The following is a 15671-nucleotide window of genomic DNA, read 5'->3' as shown; positions in this document are numbered from 1 at the left end:
TTTGTTTTTTACAGTCTATGGGCCACCACATGTGCCAAACTTATGATTAAACTTTGGCGGGGGGCTGCTGAACTTCATGCTTTAAAGAAAAACAATTTCTCTGGAGCGAATCCGACTGAGGAATATATTTAACACCAGCTGATGATTAACTTCCTGAAGCTTGCACGTAAATAGGTCTATGAGGCAACGAATAATGATGAATAAAAAGTGCATTTACTTCTGTTATTGAACTTTAAGTGTGAAACTGATATATGATATAGACTCATTACATGCAAATTGACATATGTGTAATATAAGAATTGAGTTGTGGGTTATTACATATGGATAACCTTTATTTGTTATAATAATAATAATGCATCGGTTTTATATAGCGCTTTTCTGGACACTCAAAGACATCATTCCATCATTTTGATTATTATGGCTCAGCTTAAACGTAGAAGTCCACCGGGCTACCGACTCAGCATGTTTGTTTTTTATTATTACGTCATGGTTTGATGGAAAAACTTTTTCAATTAAAAACAATTATTTTCAGCGCTTGATGAAAGAGTCCTAATATCTAACAGATCATATGGTCTTTTTTTTGGTCTTGATAATTCAAGTTTATCGACCTCTGCATCACAAAAAACACGAACACATATAATGGCTTACGGGTGTTGTAGTTTATTAAACCATTGAGAAGCAAACAACAGCGGCTTATGTTTTGTCTGAGATACTACAATTCCCACAGTTCTTTGCGGCAGACAGCGTGATACGCGTGCGGACCATGGCGATGTGCACCGCTATGTGTCAAGTTGGTTAGCTCCAGAAAAACACACATCCACAGACAGGCGCGGCTGCGCACAATAGGCTGCTACCAGCGACAGCTGGGCGACACTTAAGGATGGGGTCCAGAATCAAGTAAGAATGTGTGAATGAATATGTTTATGATGGGATGGGCAGCGCATGGCTAGCTTTGTTTTCGTGAGTCATTATGAAAACGGGGCCCAGACTTGTTGCGACAGCAGCTAAAAACATTAGGGTTTTCTGCTTCTGCTTATGCCCACAATTCAACAAACATATTGCATTTATTGCACGTTGTATTGTTGAGTTGGTGTGATATTATGTGAACTATTAACATGTGTGCTGTTCATCAGACGAGGTTGTAACGATTGCGCTGGTTCAGCCGTTGTACTAGATTCCCCATTTCACCGGATGCAGCACAAGACAAAAGTAGATCTGGTCCAGAGGTTGGAATATGACACATAGGCGTGTGCTTCTATGATCCTCAGCTAATGGTTATCCAGTGAGCTGCTGAAGCCTGCAGGGAGGCGGCCCGGCGGGTTCATGTTCGCTCCCTTCTGTATGAGACTGTTTGCGTTAGTAAGATAATAATCTCCTTTTAAAATACAAGACGGGCAGGCTGTAATACGAGAAGAAAATGTATTTATTATTTTTAAAGTGTTATTGAAAAGAGATCGATGTTTGTGATTGTGTGTTTTTGTAATTTATGACGTTCATTTCTTTTAGGGAAAACCCAGAGTGCACTTTTGAGATTTATTTTGAGGTATCCTATCCTGGAACACCAGGCTCAAGTAAGTGTCTATCTATCTATCTATCTATCTATCTATCTATCTATCTATCTATCTATCTATCTATCTATCTATCTATCTATCTATCTATCTATCTAGAAGAATCTCTTTCAACCTTTTCTGTTTCAAACATTGTTCCATATGTGTACAGTTCATTCATGAATGCCATTAGTGAGAATCTACAATAAAAGGAAAAGAAACACCACAATAGATTTCAAATGAAAAAATACAGATGTGCTTAAACTGCAGACTTTCAGCTTTAATTTGAGAGTATTGACATCCTGGTTGACCGAAAGGACAAGATCGCGAATACAGGCGGCCGAAATGAGTTTCCTTCGCAGGGTGGCTGGGCGCACCCTCCGAGATCGGGTGAGGAGCTCAGTTACCCGGGAGGAGCTCGGAGTAGAGTCGCTGCTCCTTCACGTCGAAAGGAGCCAGCTGAGGTGGCTCGGGCATCTGTTTCAGATGCCTCCTGGTCGCCTCCCGCGGGAGGTGTTCCAGGCATGTCCTAGTGGGAAGAGGCCTCGTGGAAGACCCAGGACACGCTGGTGGAACTATGTCTCCGAGCTGGCCTGGTGTCGCCTCGGGGTCCCCCCAGAACAGCTGGAGGAGGTGTGTGTGGATCGGGAAGTTTGGGCATCTCTGCTGACCCGCGACCCGGCCCTGGATAAAGCGGAAGAAAATGGATGGATGGATGGATGGACATCCTGGTTGGACTTCACCAGAGAGAATACAGATGATTAACCACAAGATGTAAACCACTGGTGAGCCTCAAAAACAAGAGGCTAGAGTTTTCCAAAAATAAATAAAACATTGAAAAAAAGCCTTTGCAGTTCTGAAACAACCTCCTAGGACAGATGAGACAAAGATCAACTTGTAAGAGAGTGATGGAAAGGGAAAAGTATAGAGAAATAGCGGAACTGCCCATGATTAAAAGCATACCACCTCATCAGTGAAACATGGTGGTGCAGCATCATGGCATGGGCTTGTTTGGGCCAATGGAACTGGTTCCCTTGTATTTGTTGTTGATGTGATTTGACAAAAGCAACAGGATGAATTAGGAAGTGTTTCGGGCAATATTATGAGCTCATATTCAGCCAAATGCTTGGACGCCGCTTCACAGTGCAGATGGACAAGGACCCGAAGCTGCTGCCAAAGCCACCAAAGAGCTTTTTAAGGAGAAAAAAGTGTTATTCAACGGCCAAGTCAATCGCCTCACATTAATCATCCAACTGGGCAGCGTTTCACTTGCTGAAGACAAAACTGAAGGGAAAATGCCCCGAGAACAAGCAGGAACTGAATACATTTGCAGTGGAGGCCTGGCAGAGCATCACCAGGGATGAAACCCAGTGTCTGGTGATGTCTGTGCCTTCTAGACTTCAGGCTGTAATTGACTGCAAAGGATTTGCAACCAAATATTAAAAAGGAATAAGTTACATTTATAATTGTCACTTTGTCCCATTACTTTTGCTCCCTTTAAAAGTGGGAAGCTCAAATAAAGACACTTGTAATTCCTACACCGTTCATCTGATTTGGATTCATATAGCCTCAAATTAAAGCTGAAAGTCTGCAGTTTCATTTAAAATACATTGTGGTGGTTTATTGAGCCCAAAACATGAATTGAGGCGATGTCCCAATGTTTATGGACCTGACTGGGATGTAACGATTCACTTTTAAATTATTATTTTTTGTACCTATTTCGATAGGATGGTCACGATTTTGATTATATTCGATACATTTAATGCCCTTTAAAAGAAATGCAAGTTTGTTTGTTTTTAAACATGATTTTATTGACGAGCAAAAATTCCTCAAAGCTGAATTGCACTATCTGCATATCCTAATAGGTTCTACTATAAGTAAAAAAATTCGTCATTCGCAACCTCAGACTTTAGCACTTTAACAACAAATGTTCCAACAGCACAAGTGATTGTTTATCGGAGGTGAAGCAATAGCCGGCAACAATACTCTGAAATGGCAGTGTCGCGGCGTCTGTTAGCAGCGAATGCTACAAACAACAGCTGGCTAATGCACACGTGAGGCTCCCCCCACCTTCCAGGCAGATCACACAGGGGGATGAGGAGTTTCTCACAGTTCTGCTTGGAGGAGGCTGTGTGTCTCAGTGAGAGTGTGCAGGGAAAACAGCTTAAAATAGTATTAGTGGGCTGCTAATACAATATAATACACTATTTCTTAGATCAGATCGAACATATTAGCATATTGAATCGAAGAGGACCTGTTCCAGTGCGTGTTGGTCTCCACCAGGGCTGCCCATTGTCACTAGTTCTGTTCATTGCCTTTATGGACAGAATTTCTAGGCGCAGCGAGGGGCCGGAGGGTGTCCGGTATGGGAGCCTCAGGATCTCATCTCTGCTGTTTGCAGACGATATTGTTCTGTTGGCTTAATCAAATCAGGACCATCAGCGTACTCTGGGGCAGTTTGCAGTCGAGCACCTCCAAATCCGAGGCCATGGTTCTCCACAGGAAAAAGGTGGCTACGCCTCTCCAGGTCGGTGGAGAGTCCTTGCTTCAAGTGGTCATGAGCTCTGGGTAATGACCGAAAGGACGAGATCGCGGATACAGGCTGCCGAAATTAGTTTCCTTCGCAGGGTGGCTGGGCGCACCCTTCATGTCGAAAGGAGCTGGTCGGCTCCCTCAGGAGGTGTTCCAGGCATGTCCTATTGGGGGGAGGCCTTGTGGAATACCCAGGACATGCTCGAGGGACTATGTCTCTGAGCTGGCCTGGTGTCTTTATTTATTTATTTATTTATTTTTAATTCTTTATTTTACCAGGTAAGTCAGTTGAGAACCTATTCTCATTTAATTGATTCAATGACAACCTGTCGCCTCAGAGTCCCCCCAGAACAGCTGGAGGAGGTGATCTGGAAGTCTGGGCATCTCTGCTCAGACTGCTGCCTTCGTGACCTGGCCCCGGGTAAAGCAGAGGAAAATGGTTGGATGGTTGGATGAGTAAAAGAGGAATATTGAGAATCGTTGCATCCCTATATAATTACATACATACATGCAACAACAACCAATGATGCCCAGTTTAAATAAGTAAAATTCTGCTAATGTGTACATTGAATTATTTTTTGATTTCCTGTCTTATATATCTGACAGAACCAGTAGTCCAAAGAAAGTTTCCTGTAGATTACACGGACAAGGTATAATGACATTCTATTTATAAAAGTGTATAACATGTTTTTTCTTCACTTACATCACTTGTATAAAAATATATTTTCACAGGAAACTCTTCAGACTGTTCCCAAGTTCTGCTTCCCTTTTAACATGGACAGGTATGTCTTATGTCACCCAGGTGTGCATACATTGTGCAGTCTAAACCCCAAGTCTTTTCATCTTGCAGTCTAACAGTCAACCAAGTTGGCCAGAACTTCACCTTTGTGTTGACTGATATTGAGAGCAAACAGAGATTTGGTTTTTGTCGCCTCTCCTCAGGCGCTCACACCTGCTACTGCATTCTCAGGTTGGTGTGTCTGCATTGTCAAAAACAAGGCAAAATATTTCATCGTATCATGATCCATTGGTGGATGCACAAACAGTATCATGTAATCTCTGTGTATTTTCAGCTACCTGCCTTGGTTTGAGGTGTTCTACAAGTTACTTAACATAATTGCAGATTACACTATCAAAGGTCAGGTAAGAGATGAGGGTGCTATACACTGATCTGTTACCATTTTGTTTGCTGGATATAGAAGTGATATATCCCCAAAATGTACATGAAGGCTGAGAGTCTGTATAGCCTTTTATAAACGGTGCAAAACAGTGCACACTGTTTATCTGTGACTGCTGTAGACGGCTACTCTCCTGCTCTAAAGTGTACATACAGTACCTGTCCAAAAGTCCTGTGGTACTTTGGTATTTATTTTGCATATGAACACATGAGGAACGTCTGCTTTAGCTGCAGATGGAAGGAGAAAAGCGGAAGGAGATGACGCTTTAATAAACAACTCCAGACTAACCAGTGAATTTAGCCAATTTCTTCACAGTCACTATATATCACAGATCTACTGTGCGCGTTGACAATACAGAGAAAAGCGATGGGTGGTGGAGTGCGCAGGGTTTTAGGAAGAGCGCACTTTCAATGAGAGAGACGCACGGTCCCGGGTAGTATTGGGCGAGGGTAGTATTTCCTCCGGATGGGGAAAAGTGAGTGAGCCAGTGTACAAACAAGCAGTTTTTCTTGCAGAAGCCACCTAAGTCTTAATGTGCTTGTATGTGAAAGGCTTATGATTCTTCAATTTGAATGTTTCAGGAAAGCCCTTTACAAGAGCTCCTGGTTTCACTACATACGCTCCCTATCCCTGAGCCTGGAGTTCCCGTTCATCTGGGCATGGTGAGAATTATATAGACAATAAATACAGTAGGCTCTGTGATCTTCTCTGTGTGTTTTTCTCCCTGATGCAATATTCATTAAATTGAATTTTTTTTGGATCTGTTAGCATTCCTTCTTCACTGTGCCTGACATAAGAGAACTTCCCAGTATACCAGAAAATGTGAGTCCAATTTTCATGTAATTTTATTATTACTATTACTTATTATTGGGCCCAAACTAGGGACACCCAGTAGCAAATTAAAATCACATCTGGAGCCCAATATTACAAGAATTCATGTCACAAACATTCACTGATACCCAAGTAACAGTGAAAAAAAAATTGAAAACTGTGAGCTCTAATTTTGGGTGATGGCTCACCCCCCTCAGACAAGCAGTTTACATGGTGCTTATGGGGCCCCTTCCAGAAGAGAAGAGAAGAATGAATAATCATTCAATTAATTCATGATTTTTGAAACAGACAATGTGGGAAAAGTCAGAATAGTGAAATCATTACTCCATGTCCATCTCAAGTGGGAATCCATAATTTATTTTCTTTTTTATACAAAATCTATCTCCTCCTAAGGCAGAGCTGGGCAATCTGCGGCCCGGAGCTATTTTGACCAGCCCTCAACCCTCTTTCCATAATTTATATATTTTTTCTGCATTTTCCATGGCGTAATTGCAACTATTTCTGCTACGCAATTGAGTGTATCAGAGGCACCATGTCCGTCCCCTGCCAGAGTTTTCTGCTGTTTCTGCACAATGATACACTGACAATTGAAGTCAGTCTGATTCTGCACATGTGACATCATCTTAACCAATCCCGGGCAACATAAGTTATAGCTTACTTTTGTCAGTTATGATCACGTGACACATTTCCATTACGGGGGGGCAGTAGAGGACACTGGCAATGCTAGTGAGAGCTACTGAAACCAAGTACTGGATGTATCAGTAGCAATGATACTGTATTCTAAGACTGAGGTAGACAATAGCCCCCCCCCTTGTTTTGGGCAGAGCGGTCAACGAGGGCTGATAATCATTCATGATTTGCGGCTATATTTATTATTATGCAGTATTGTCAATGTAAATGTGCAACAAATATACTATTGGCTAGTTATTTTTATGATACCTTTTAAATAGACCAAAATCAAGAAAGAATTTAAATGACTCTCACTTTTCTTTTCATCTTGCAGAGGAATCTAACAGAGTATTTTGTAGCAGTAGATGTCAATAACATGCTCCATCTGTATGCTAGCATGCTTTATGAACGCCGAATCCTTATCTGTTGTAGCAAACTAAGCACTGTAAGTATTTTCATCAAATATATTTCATATATTTTTAATAAATTACTGTGTTTGTTTGTGAGGTTGTCCAATCTGTTGCTACTCAATTGTTCTACAGTTAACTGCATGCATCCATGGTTCTGCAGCCATGTTGTATCCAATGCACTGGCAACATGTTTACATTCCTGTCCTGCCTCAACATCTATTAGACTACTGCTGGTACGTGCACCCTGAGTATACACCTGCACTTTTGTCCTCTCTGTTGGTTTGGGAAAAAAATAATCCTTTTTTGTTTAATTGTTTCTCTATTGGTCTATTAGTGCCCCAATGCCTTACCTCATTGGAGTGCATTCCAGCTTAATGGAGGTAGGTTTTGTCTGTCAAGTTTCCTAATGTATTTAACATTGTCTAATTATGAGTCTTAATACATTTTAATATTTTATGTTTGCTTCTTGTAGAAAGTTCGGGCGATGTCTTTGGATGATGTGGTCCTCCTTAATGTAGACTCAAACACTCTGGAATCCCCTTATGAAGACCTCCAAAGCCTCCCTAATGATGTGGTGAGGGCAATATCTTTCAGTCAGTGTATTCGTGGACAACAGCGTTACTTTACCCAGCAACATCAGCATTTGATGATGGTAAAGTTTTCTTCTAGGTTTCCTCTCTGAAAAGCCGATTGAGAAAGGTGTCGACAACAACTGGGGATGGTGTGGCCCGCGCCTTCCTGAAGAGTCAAGCCGCCCTCTTTGGCAGCTACAGAAATGCCCTTCAAATTGACCCGGTCAGTGAGCGCTCCACAGCAGTTTCAATGCACTGTAGCTCGAGATGCACCAATCCAGCATTTTTGCTTCCGATACCGATACTGGAGGTTTGAGTATCTGCCGATATCCGATATTAACTGACACCAATAGACTTTCTTAAAAGTGTGTAAAAAGTGAATGGTCCTCTTATGTCCATTTTAAGATCAATAAAGCCAGATCAATTATCAATTACCGGTATATCTATTAATAAGCTAATGGAAAAACATTTAGCAAGGATCTCTGGACAACTTGTGCATTACAAATATCTTATCAGTTATTCTTTATCAGCATTTCATAAACTGAAATACAAACACTTGGCCACCAGCAGTGGACGGTTTATTTTATTAGACTACTTAAGGTATTTCTATCATAGTTTCTGTCCCAGCCTCGATTAGTTGCAGCTAGCAATAGCATGCTACTGCTAGCTTTAGCATGTTGTTGCTAGATGTGGCATTTTGTGCGACGATCAAAAATACATTTGTGGAGGTGAAAACTCTGCGACTAAATTCTACAGGTTCTTAGCTTCAAAATGATATACGGCATGACCATATTCTCTTAGATTTAGTTGGTGGAAGTAGTGTTTTAAGGCAGTGAAAGCCAAAACTGGTATCGGTTCAGTAACGGATATTTGTAGCCGATACCCAATTTCGTATTTTTTTCAGTATCGGATCGGTGCATCCCTAGCTGTATCTATGTGTTTCAAACTTGATTGTTTTCAGGGGGAGCCTATCACATTTAATGAAGAAACATTTATCAACCATCGATCGAGTGCAATGAGGCAGTTTCTCCAGAACGCAATTCAGTTACAGCTCTTCAAACAGGTAAGAAATCAGTCTGAAATCAAAACATAAGCTTTTGCTTTTTAATTTTTATTTGTGTATGCAGTTTATAGACGGCCGTTTGGACCTGTTGAATTCAGGAGAAGGGTTTAATGACATTTTTGAAGAAGAGATCAACATGGGAGAATATGCTGGTGCGTTGGTGCATAAAGACGTTTTATTTCTTCAGCATGTTCATGTTTGTATTCATATTTGTGTGTTGTATTTATACAGGAAGTGATAAGACCTACCACCAATGGTTGTTTACTGTTAAGGTAAAGCGGTGAAGTTTTAGTTTGCCCACCCATGTTTTAGGAGCACACAACTATGAACAATTTTGAAAAAGCTTAATTTAATATGCTAGTTTTCAATCCTTATCGTTCTATAATATTGTTTTTACAGAAAGGTGGCGGTGCAATCATTAACACAGTGAGGACCAAAGCCAATCCAGCAATGAAAACTGTCTATAAATTTGTATGAACGTTTTCGTCTTTGATTTGATTATTAACTTTGTTTGTGTGTTGAAAATTCTAATTATTCTTCTGGTTTATTTTGGCTAAAGGCTAAAGACCACGCTAAGATGGGTATCAAGGAGGTGAAGAGCCGACTCAAGCAGAAGGTATGAAATCCAGCTCTGTTTGACATTATGCATTATGTCGGATCATTTCAGTGTATGCTTTGGCAAACAGGGTCACACTGAAAAACACGGGAAACACGAATAGACAAAACATTCAACACCTTTAACAAATCACTAATCGCACTAATCACTTATTGCCGAACCTTGGGGGACCGAGCCTTCGCCATCGCTGCCCCCACCTTCTGAAACGCACCACAAAACCTCAAATCATCACTCAAAACCCCCTGTTCACACTTGCTTTCGCATAAATTTCTTCTCCAAGCGTATTTGAGTGTCCAAAAGTGCACAATACAAGTTCGATGTATTATTTTTACACCCGAAAAAAGGCGCTCTCTGCTCTCATGGATGCATTTGCTGCATCGGATCCGTTCATCCCCGCTACCCGCACGAGAACGCACGGTGTCAGTCAGACCATCCCCGCGCTGTGCCTAGAGTAAATATTTAATAAAAAGTGTTATAAAAAATAAATATAGGCCTATAGGCTAGTTAGGCTACTATAATGTAACCTCTATTTTTTTTTCATTTTAAATTACCGATAAGAGTACCGTTAAAGTACCGGATCGATAAGGAGTATCAATAAAAGTAGCAGTATCGATCAATCCTTAGTGATACCCATCATTAATTATTACTATTACCCCTGTCAATCTCCACCTTTCGCCTTTGTAGGAACAGACGGAGAACGGCTTTTCTACTACTGGCTCAGTTGTCATCGACAATAACAGCAGCTCTGAATTTCCATCCACTGCTCGAGCTCTCAGAAGGGAGGGGCCCCTGCACACCTGGGATGACCGCAGACCAATCACTATGCACTTTGGGCAGGTGACACAAATGAGTGAGACGTGGATGTAATGAGGGTATAAGGACAACCATATTATGTATTTCCAATGAATCTTTCCACAGACACGACCTCCAATGATGTTGAAAAGGCCGAGCAGTAATGTGAGTCTGGAGACCAGTGTAGACCCACTGTAAGCTCACTCTACTTTTAATATACTAAACAACATACATTTATGCGTTTCTGTAAAAAGTTTGATAATTCAACCTACCTGGACTTTCATTTGTTTTTTTTACCCTAAGTTTCTATTTGGCAGGGCAGTTTAGGATGAAAGCTTCAGGGTGAACATTCAATAAATTGAACCCACCAGGCTGAGAACAGAACAATGTTCTGCCATATGTCATTCTGCCATTCAGCCTTAACCAATTGACTTTTGGATGCACGTGAAATGTTAGCTTGAAAATAAATGCTTTAAATCAGCTGTTCTTAACAGTTAATCTACCTCCTTTTACAGCTTTATTTTTGTAAAATATTGTGACTTTCAAGCTTTGCAAGTTAGCTTTGCATTTTCCACATTTTAAGACCACAGTTGATGGTAGATCTGCTAATCTGGTTTTACTCTTCTTACTCTTCTTTACTTACTTTTCTAATGCAGTAACCCTGTTAATCTACAGTAGTTAAATGCAATCATAACTGTAGTATCCTCCACCTCTTTCTGTCTGGATGTGTGCAGCTCTCAATGTGCTGTTGTCTTTCTGCTTACTGTAGCTCTCTGCGTCCCACTCGCCATTACACTGTCTTTCTGTCGGAGGATTCGTCTGGAGATGAGCTCCATTATGAGGAGGACCCAGTGTCTGGTTTTCCCGACAGCTTTCTCTTCTCCACCCCCTTTGAGTGGTCTCCCTTGTACGCATTTCTTTGATTAGCCTGTGCTTGAGTAGTGACTCATCTCCTTTGTAACTAAATAATTTATGACTAAGCATGCAGTGTGAGCCAACATTTTGGCCCTGTATAATCTGTTTGTGTTATGATCACTAATTCGAAAACTGTTCTTTTCAGAGCTCAACCATATCGCTCTCTAAAGGAAGTGGAGTTATTAGAAGGTGACGATACGGGACTTGGTACGGAGCGGCACACTGCTCCTTCAAGTCCCGTTAGTGAAAAGTTCTCCAATGTAAACCTGCTTGGGGATATTTTTGGGTGCCAAGATGAGCCCGACTGCCAACCTATTACTCTGGCTAAAAGTCTGGAAGATTTGAGGACGCCCAAAGAAGCTGAAGACGCACAAACAAAGTTTACCTATCAGGTTGGTGAATCTAATGGTAATTTAGTTTGGATTTTTCCACCTACACTAGGCATAGTGGAGGAGGAGGGGGGGTTTTAAACCAACAAAGTGTACAATAATGATCCAGATGGAGTTGGGTTTGAGATGAATAGCAAATACCTGCAGAAGGAATAATACCCCAACGTTATAGTTTGTCAATAACTAAATCTGTGTCAATGTTTCACAGCGTATGGACCTGAGCATTGGGGAACACTCGCGGACGCTACCTGGACTAAAACTGTCCAACCCGTACAACAAGCTCTGGAGTTTGGGGCAAGATGATGCTACTTTGCCCATTTTTGTCCCTCCCTCTTGTGACCGACCCCCTTCTGTTCAGCTTCCTGAAGCTCCCTCTCCGAGTCGTGAAATTCTCTCACTGGAGCAGGACATCCCAGACTTCACAAACACCTGTAACATCACTGTCCCCCGACCACAGGGCAGGAAGACTCCGGAGATGGGAACAGGGTTGGCCCCCCCAGTCAGGCCCAAACCAGCAGAGGGAAGGACTACATCTGGAGGTCAGGAGTTCAGACAAGCCCTGAGCAGGACCTCAGATGTGGACTTCCTGAAGCCCTCCAGGCCTACAGGGGACAGCTTAGATCTGATCAGTCTTTTGGACCCACTCAGCAGTTTATCAGTGAAGGACAAGGCAGAAAATAGCACCCTCTCATCAAGTAAACCAGTACTCCCTCCCAAGCCATTCCCAACTGGGCTGCCTCCTTTTCCAGTGCAACCTCAAATCTCACTCAATCCATTTGCCTCATCTCTCCCACAAACGCCTCCTCAAATGCACTACTCCCCTGTAACAAGTGGGAACCCCTTTAGTGCAGTCTACAGGCCTCTGGGTCCTCACCTTCACACCCCTCAGACACTGCCTGGTCTGTACAGACTGCCTTCACCAGGCGGCTCAACTGTGTCCCCTAGTTATGGACTCATGCAGTGGGCCTCCCCCCTGCCACCGTCCTCAGCCAGTAACCACTCTCTGTCCAGTCTGCAAGACTCTATGACTGACCCTCTACAGAGCAGACTCACTAAACCGCTTCAAACGGAGGAAGACAGCCAAAAGAGTCAGGACCCTTTTGGGGACTTGCTCACTCTGGGCCAACCATCCGCTCCTGCAAAAATGAAGGTAGACGACCTACGGAGGAAGTGGGAGACTTTTGACTGACTTAACTGAATGCACCCAGCGTGGCCACACAACCAGATTGTTCCTCTGCACCTAATATGTGTAGAGTGCCTTCAACTTGTTCAGAGGAAAATACCTAAAATCCAAGTACTGTATATCATTTTATTTAAACATGAATTTTTGAAACATCAGCACAAATTACAGCATGTTTCAGAAAGCGGAGTTATGTGGAGCACTTTGAAACTTGATATATAAAATATAGAAATTGAACAAGTATTTTAGGGGTCGCCGAGTGGCCGCAGTGCTACGAGAAACACAGGAAATCCGCATACTGCACGGCCTAGTGGCTGACATCTCCACGGGGCGCTAAGTGCTAATGACACATGCACCTTCCTCCTTCACGCAGAGCGTGATCAGGGAGGGATTCACTTATCAGATCACCGTGTGCTCATGACGGGGAGTTCTATTTTACAGAAACTTTCACCAAAAGAAAATTCCAATTCCAATATACTTTTTAGCCAAGAGGGGGCAGTAGACATGGCTTTAGAAATGCAAAATATACTCATTTACTATTATGTTCACACCTAACCGGACGAATCGCGCTGCTGCTTCTATTCGGTCGCTTGGTCCTGACTCCACTTGCTCCTCACACCCGCTCACTCTGAACAGCTGACGTGCGCAGACACTGGTCAGGCCACTCTTCCACAGCTGACGCGCATTTCACATTGACAATACACAGTAATCAACCACACCTGCCGCGGGATCTGCGTTAGGTGTGTAGGCACCTTAAAATTACAAAAAATTAAGTGAGAACAGCAGATACTACTCAATAAAAATAAAATCAACCGATATGCACAGCAGAAAAGAGTTGGTTTGGCCTTTAGTTGCTCTTTAAGTTCATTAAAAATAACATGATTCGTATAAGTGGTAAATAGTCACATTTATATACCGCCTTTCTACCCACCTTGATGTAAAGCACTTTACATCAAGCACCCACTCACATTCATACGCAGACACTGGAGGCAGGGTGATTGAAGTGTCTTGCCCAAGGACACAACAACAGTGTGCACCTGCAAGATTCGAACCGCCAATCTTCCGATCACAAAACGACCCGCTCTACCTTCTGCACCACCGTCGCCCCAAGTATAAAACTGGTTTAAAAAGAAACTTTTGTGTATTTATTGTTCATTGTGAACTGTGTGGTGCAAACATTTTGTGTAAGTTACCAAAGTCCAGAGCAAAGTTTGAGGAATAATCTGGTTGTGGCACAAGGGGACTGTCCTGTACAGCTGATCTATGAGGAGCAGGTTTGAACTGATGTGGTGCGGCCTGGTCACTCAGCCACGACAGCCGCTACAACCTGATCGCTTACAGTTTATTTGCACTCTTTATATTGGTGTGGATGTGTGTAATGCACCAGGCTGGAGGTTGAGATAAGAATTGCTTAGCATTCCACACTTTTTCTGGCTAAAACATAATACCTGCAAACATATAGAATAGAATACAGCTGAACCTCGTCTGCTGTTGTCAAACAACTACTGTGGTGTGTAGCTACGTTGTGGTACATTTCAGTTGAGCAAAATCCATCCCTGACAAGTTTGGTGGCTTTACACACAGCACTGTTTTCTGGGGGCCTTTATGAAGACTTTGTGATTTGGTTTTGCCTCCTGCGTTTTTTTTGTTTTTTGTTTTAATCTAACACTGAAAATATGATTCTGTTATCACCGCACTGATCTGTCCCTGAAACCCATCTGTCTGATGAGATGTATGTTTTGGGGAATATTAATAGTACTTGATTGTGTTGCATTGACAATGATGATGCTGCAGACTTGTGTTTTGTTGCTGCTTTTGTAGCGTTATTACCCTCTGCTGCTTTTCCACTTTGCCATTGTTTTGATAAAAATTGCCAAATATCTATACTACATGCCTGTTACCTTGATGGGACAAAGTGTAACAAGTAAGTTCCCAAGTTTTCAGTTAGCCTCAATGAAGGAGGGAAAAAAAATGCCGATCTTATCTCATATAAAATGGACCGGTCGATGTAGTTCGATTCACTAAAATATGTACACATGTAGGGCCTAATAGTAGATTTATAAAAAGCTTTTATGTGATATTATTCTCAAATAATGCTTTATCATTCTTACACAAAAATCGTGTGGCATTATTAGTTGAAATAGTTGTTGCTGCCCACTGATTGGATTTGTCTTTGCAGAATAGAAAGCATTCTATACTTACTCATCTGGCATAATATCCATTGCAAAATAGAACATAAAACTTGACATTACACTTAATTTAATAACTGTTTTTGGTATTTTGTGAACTTAAAAAAAAACATGTATATTGTGATATATTCCTTTGTTCTTAATTGTTTTAATTATTTGCCTTTCCTCAGTTTACTTCTTGTGATTATTTCATATTTTGCTTACTGTCATGATTAAATTTTGTGGGTCTACACTGCTACCTGTATTGTTTTGCTTGTCTTGTTTCAACATTTTAAAGTGCCCGACTTTATATTATATTAATACAATGTTTGCAGGACAAACATCTCCAAGCAACTGAATTGTGTTCCTCTGCCGAAACAAGCCCAAAAAAAATTACCAAATTAGCTGGTACAAAGCTTGTAAATGATAAAAGAGGAACTATTTTAGGTAAATTAGCATGGCTAATTTGGGTGGCCATCCTGGATTTTGGTCAAAATTCCAAAGTAAATTTCAATTGTACTGGTAAAAGTGACCAGAATCTGTTGAGGAAAACCTTGGCAGAAGAAAACGGCAATTATTACCTGGCCCGACCTGTCTATATCAAGTGTATATAAAACGTATTTAATGCAGTGTTTAATATGTTTTATAAATACATCTCACTGTACAAAATCATTTCACTGGACACATTGTGCTTTTTAGACTCTAAAAATTATAATAAATGTAATGTACAAACTTTGCAAACTCAGTCTTAAAGAACTGAGACACTGAGGATCAGGATGACATTTAAAGGCACACTGCGTAACATCTCG

The 15671-nt window shown here is 41.5% G+C and overlaps 1 protein-coding gene across 2 annotated transcripts; it reads left to right on the top strand.

Annotated features, from left to right (window-relative positions):
* Positions 1–748: 748 nt before the first annotated feature.
* Positions 749–12917, top strand: dennd1a (DENN/MADD domain containing 1A). 2 transcript variants are annotated; one of them, XM_079582056.1, is made up of 23 exons: positions 749–897; positions 1507–1571; positions 4686–4729; positions 4812–4861; positions 4930–5049; positions 5153–5222; positions 5839–5919; positions 6026–6079; positions 7092–7202; positions 7300–7400; positions 7502–7547; positions 7640–7741; positions 7837–7962; positions 8701–8802; positions 8867–8954; positions 9034–9074; positions 9202–9273; positions 9362–9418; positions 10103–10255; positions 10337–10404; positions 10980–11117; positions 11271–11517; positions 11723–12917. In XM_079582056.1, exons 1-23 carry the CDS (start codon positions 881–883, stop codon positions 12701–12703), a joined length of 2934 nt encoding a protein of 977 aa, XP_079438182.1. In that variant the 5' UTR covers positions 749–880; the 3' UTR covers positions 12704–12917. The 2 variants fall into 2 exon arrangements, with proteins under 2 accessions (XP_079438182.1, XP_079438183.1); XM_079582057.1 differs by lacking the exon at positions 10980–11117.
* The last annotated feature ends 2754 nt before the right edge of the window (positions 12918–15671 follow it).

Source organism: Gobius niger (genome assembly GCF_951799975.1).
Source record: "Gobius niger genome assembly, chromosome: 2".
Classification (NCBI taxonomy): Eukaryota; Metazoa; Chordata; class Actinopteri; order Gobiiformes; family Gobiidae; genus Gobius; species Gobius niger.
The sequence above is the reverse complement of the archived record's forward strand: the minus strand, read 5'-3'. Positions and strand labels throughout refer to the sequence as shown.

What these genes read in the sequence shown, in the direction of transcription:
- dennd1a (XM_079582056.1), top strand. An exon ending in TCACTATGCACTTTGGGCAG is followed by an intron (nt 10,256 to 10,336) that starts GTGACACAAATG and finishes ATCTTTCCACAG; the next exon opens with ACACGACCTCCAATGATGTT. An exon ending in GAGACCAGTGTAGACCCACT is followed by an intron (nt 10,405 to 10,979) that starts GTAAGCTCACTC and finishes TGCTTACTGTAG; the next exon opens with CTCTCTGCGTCCCACTCGCC.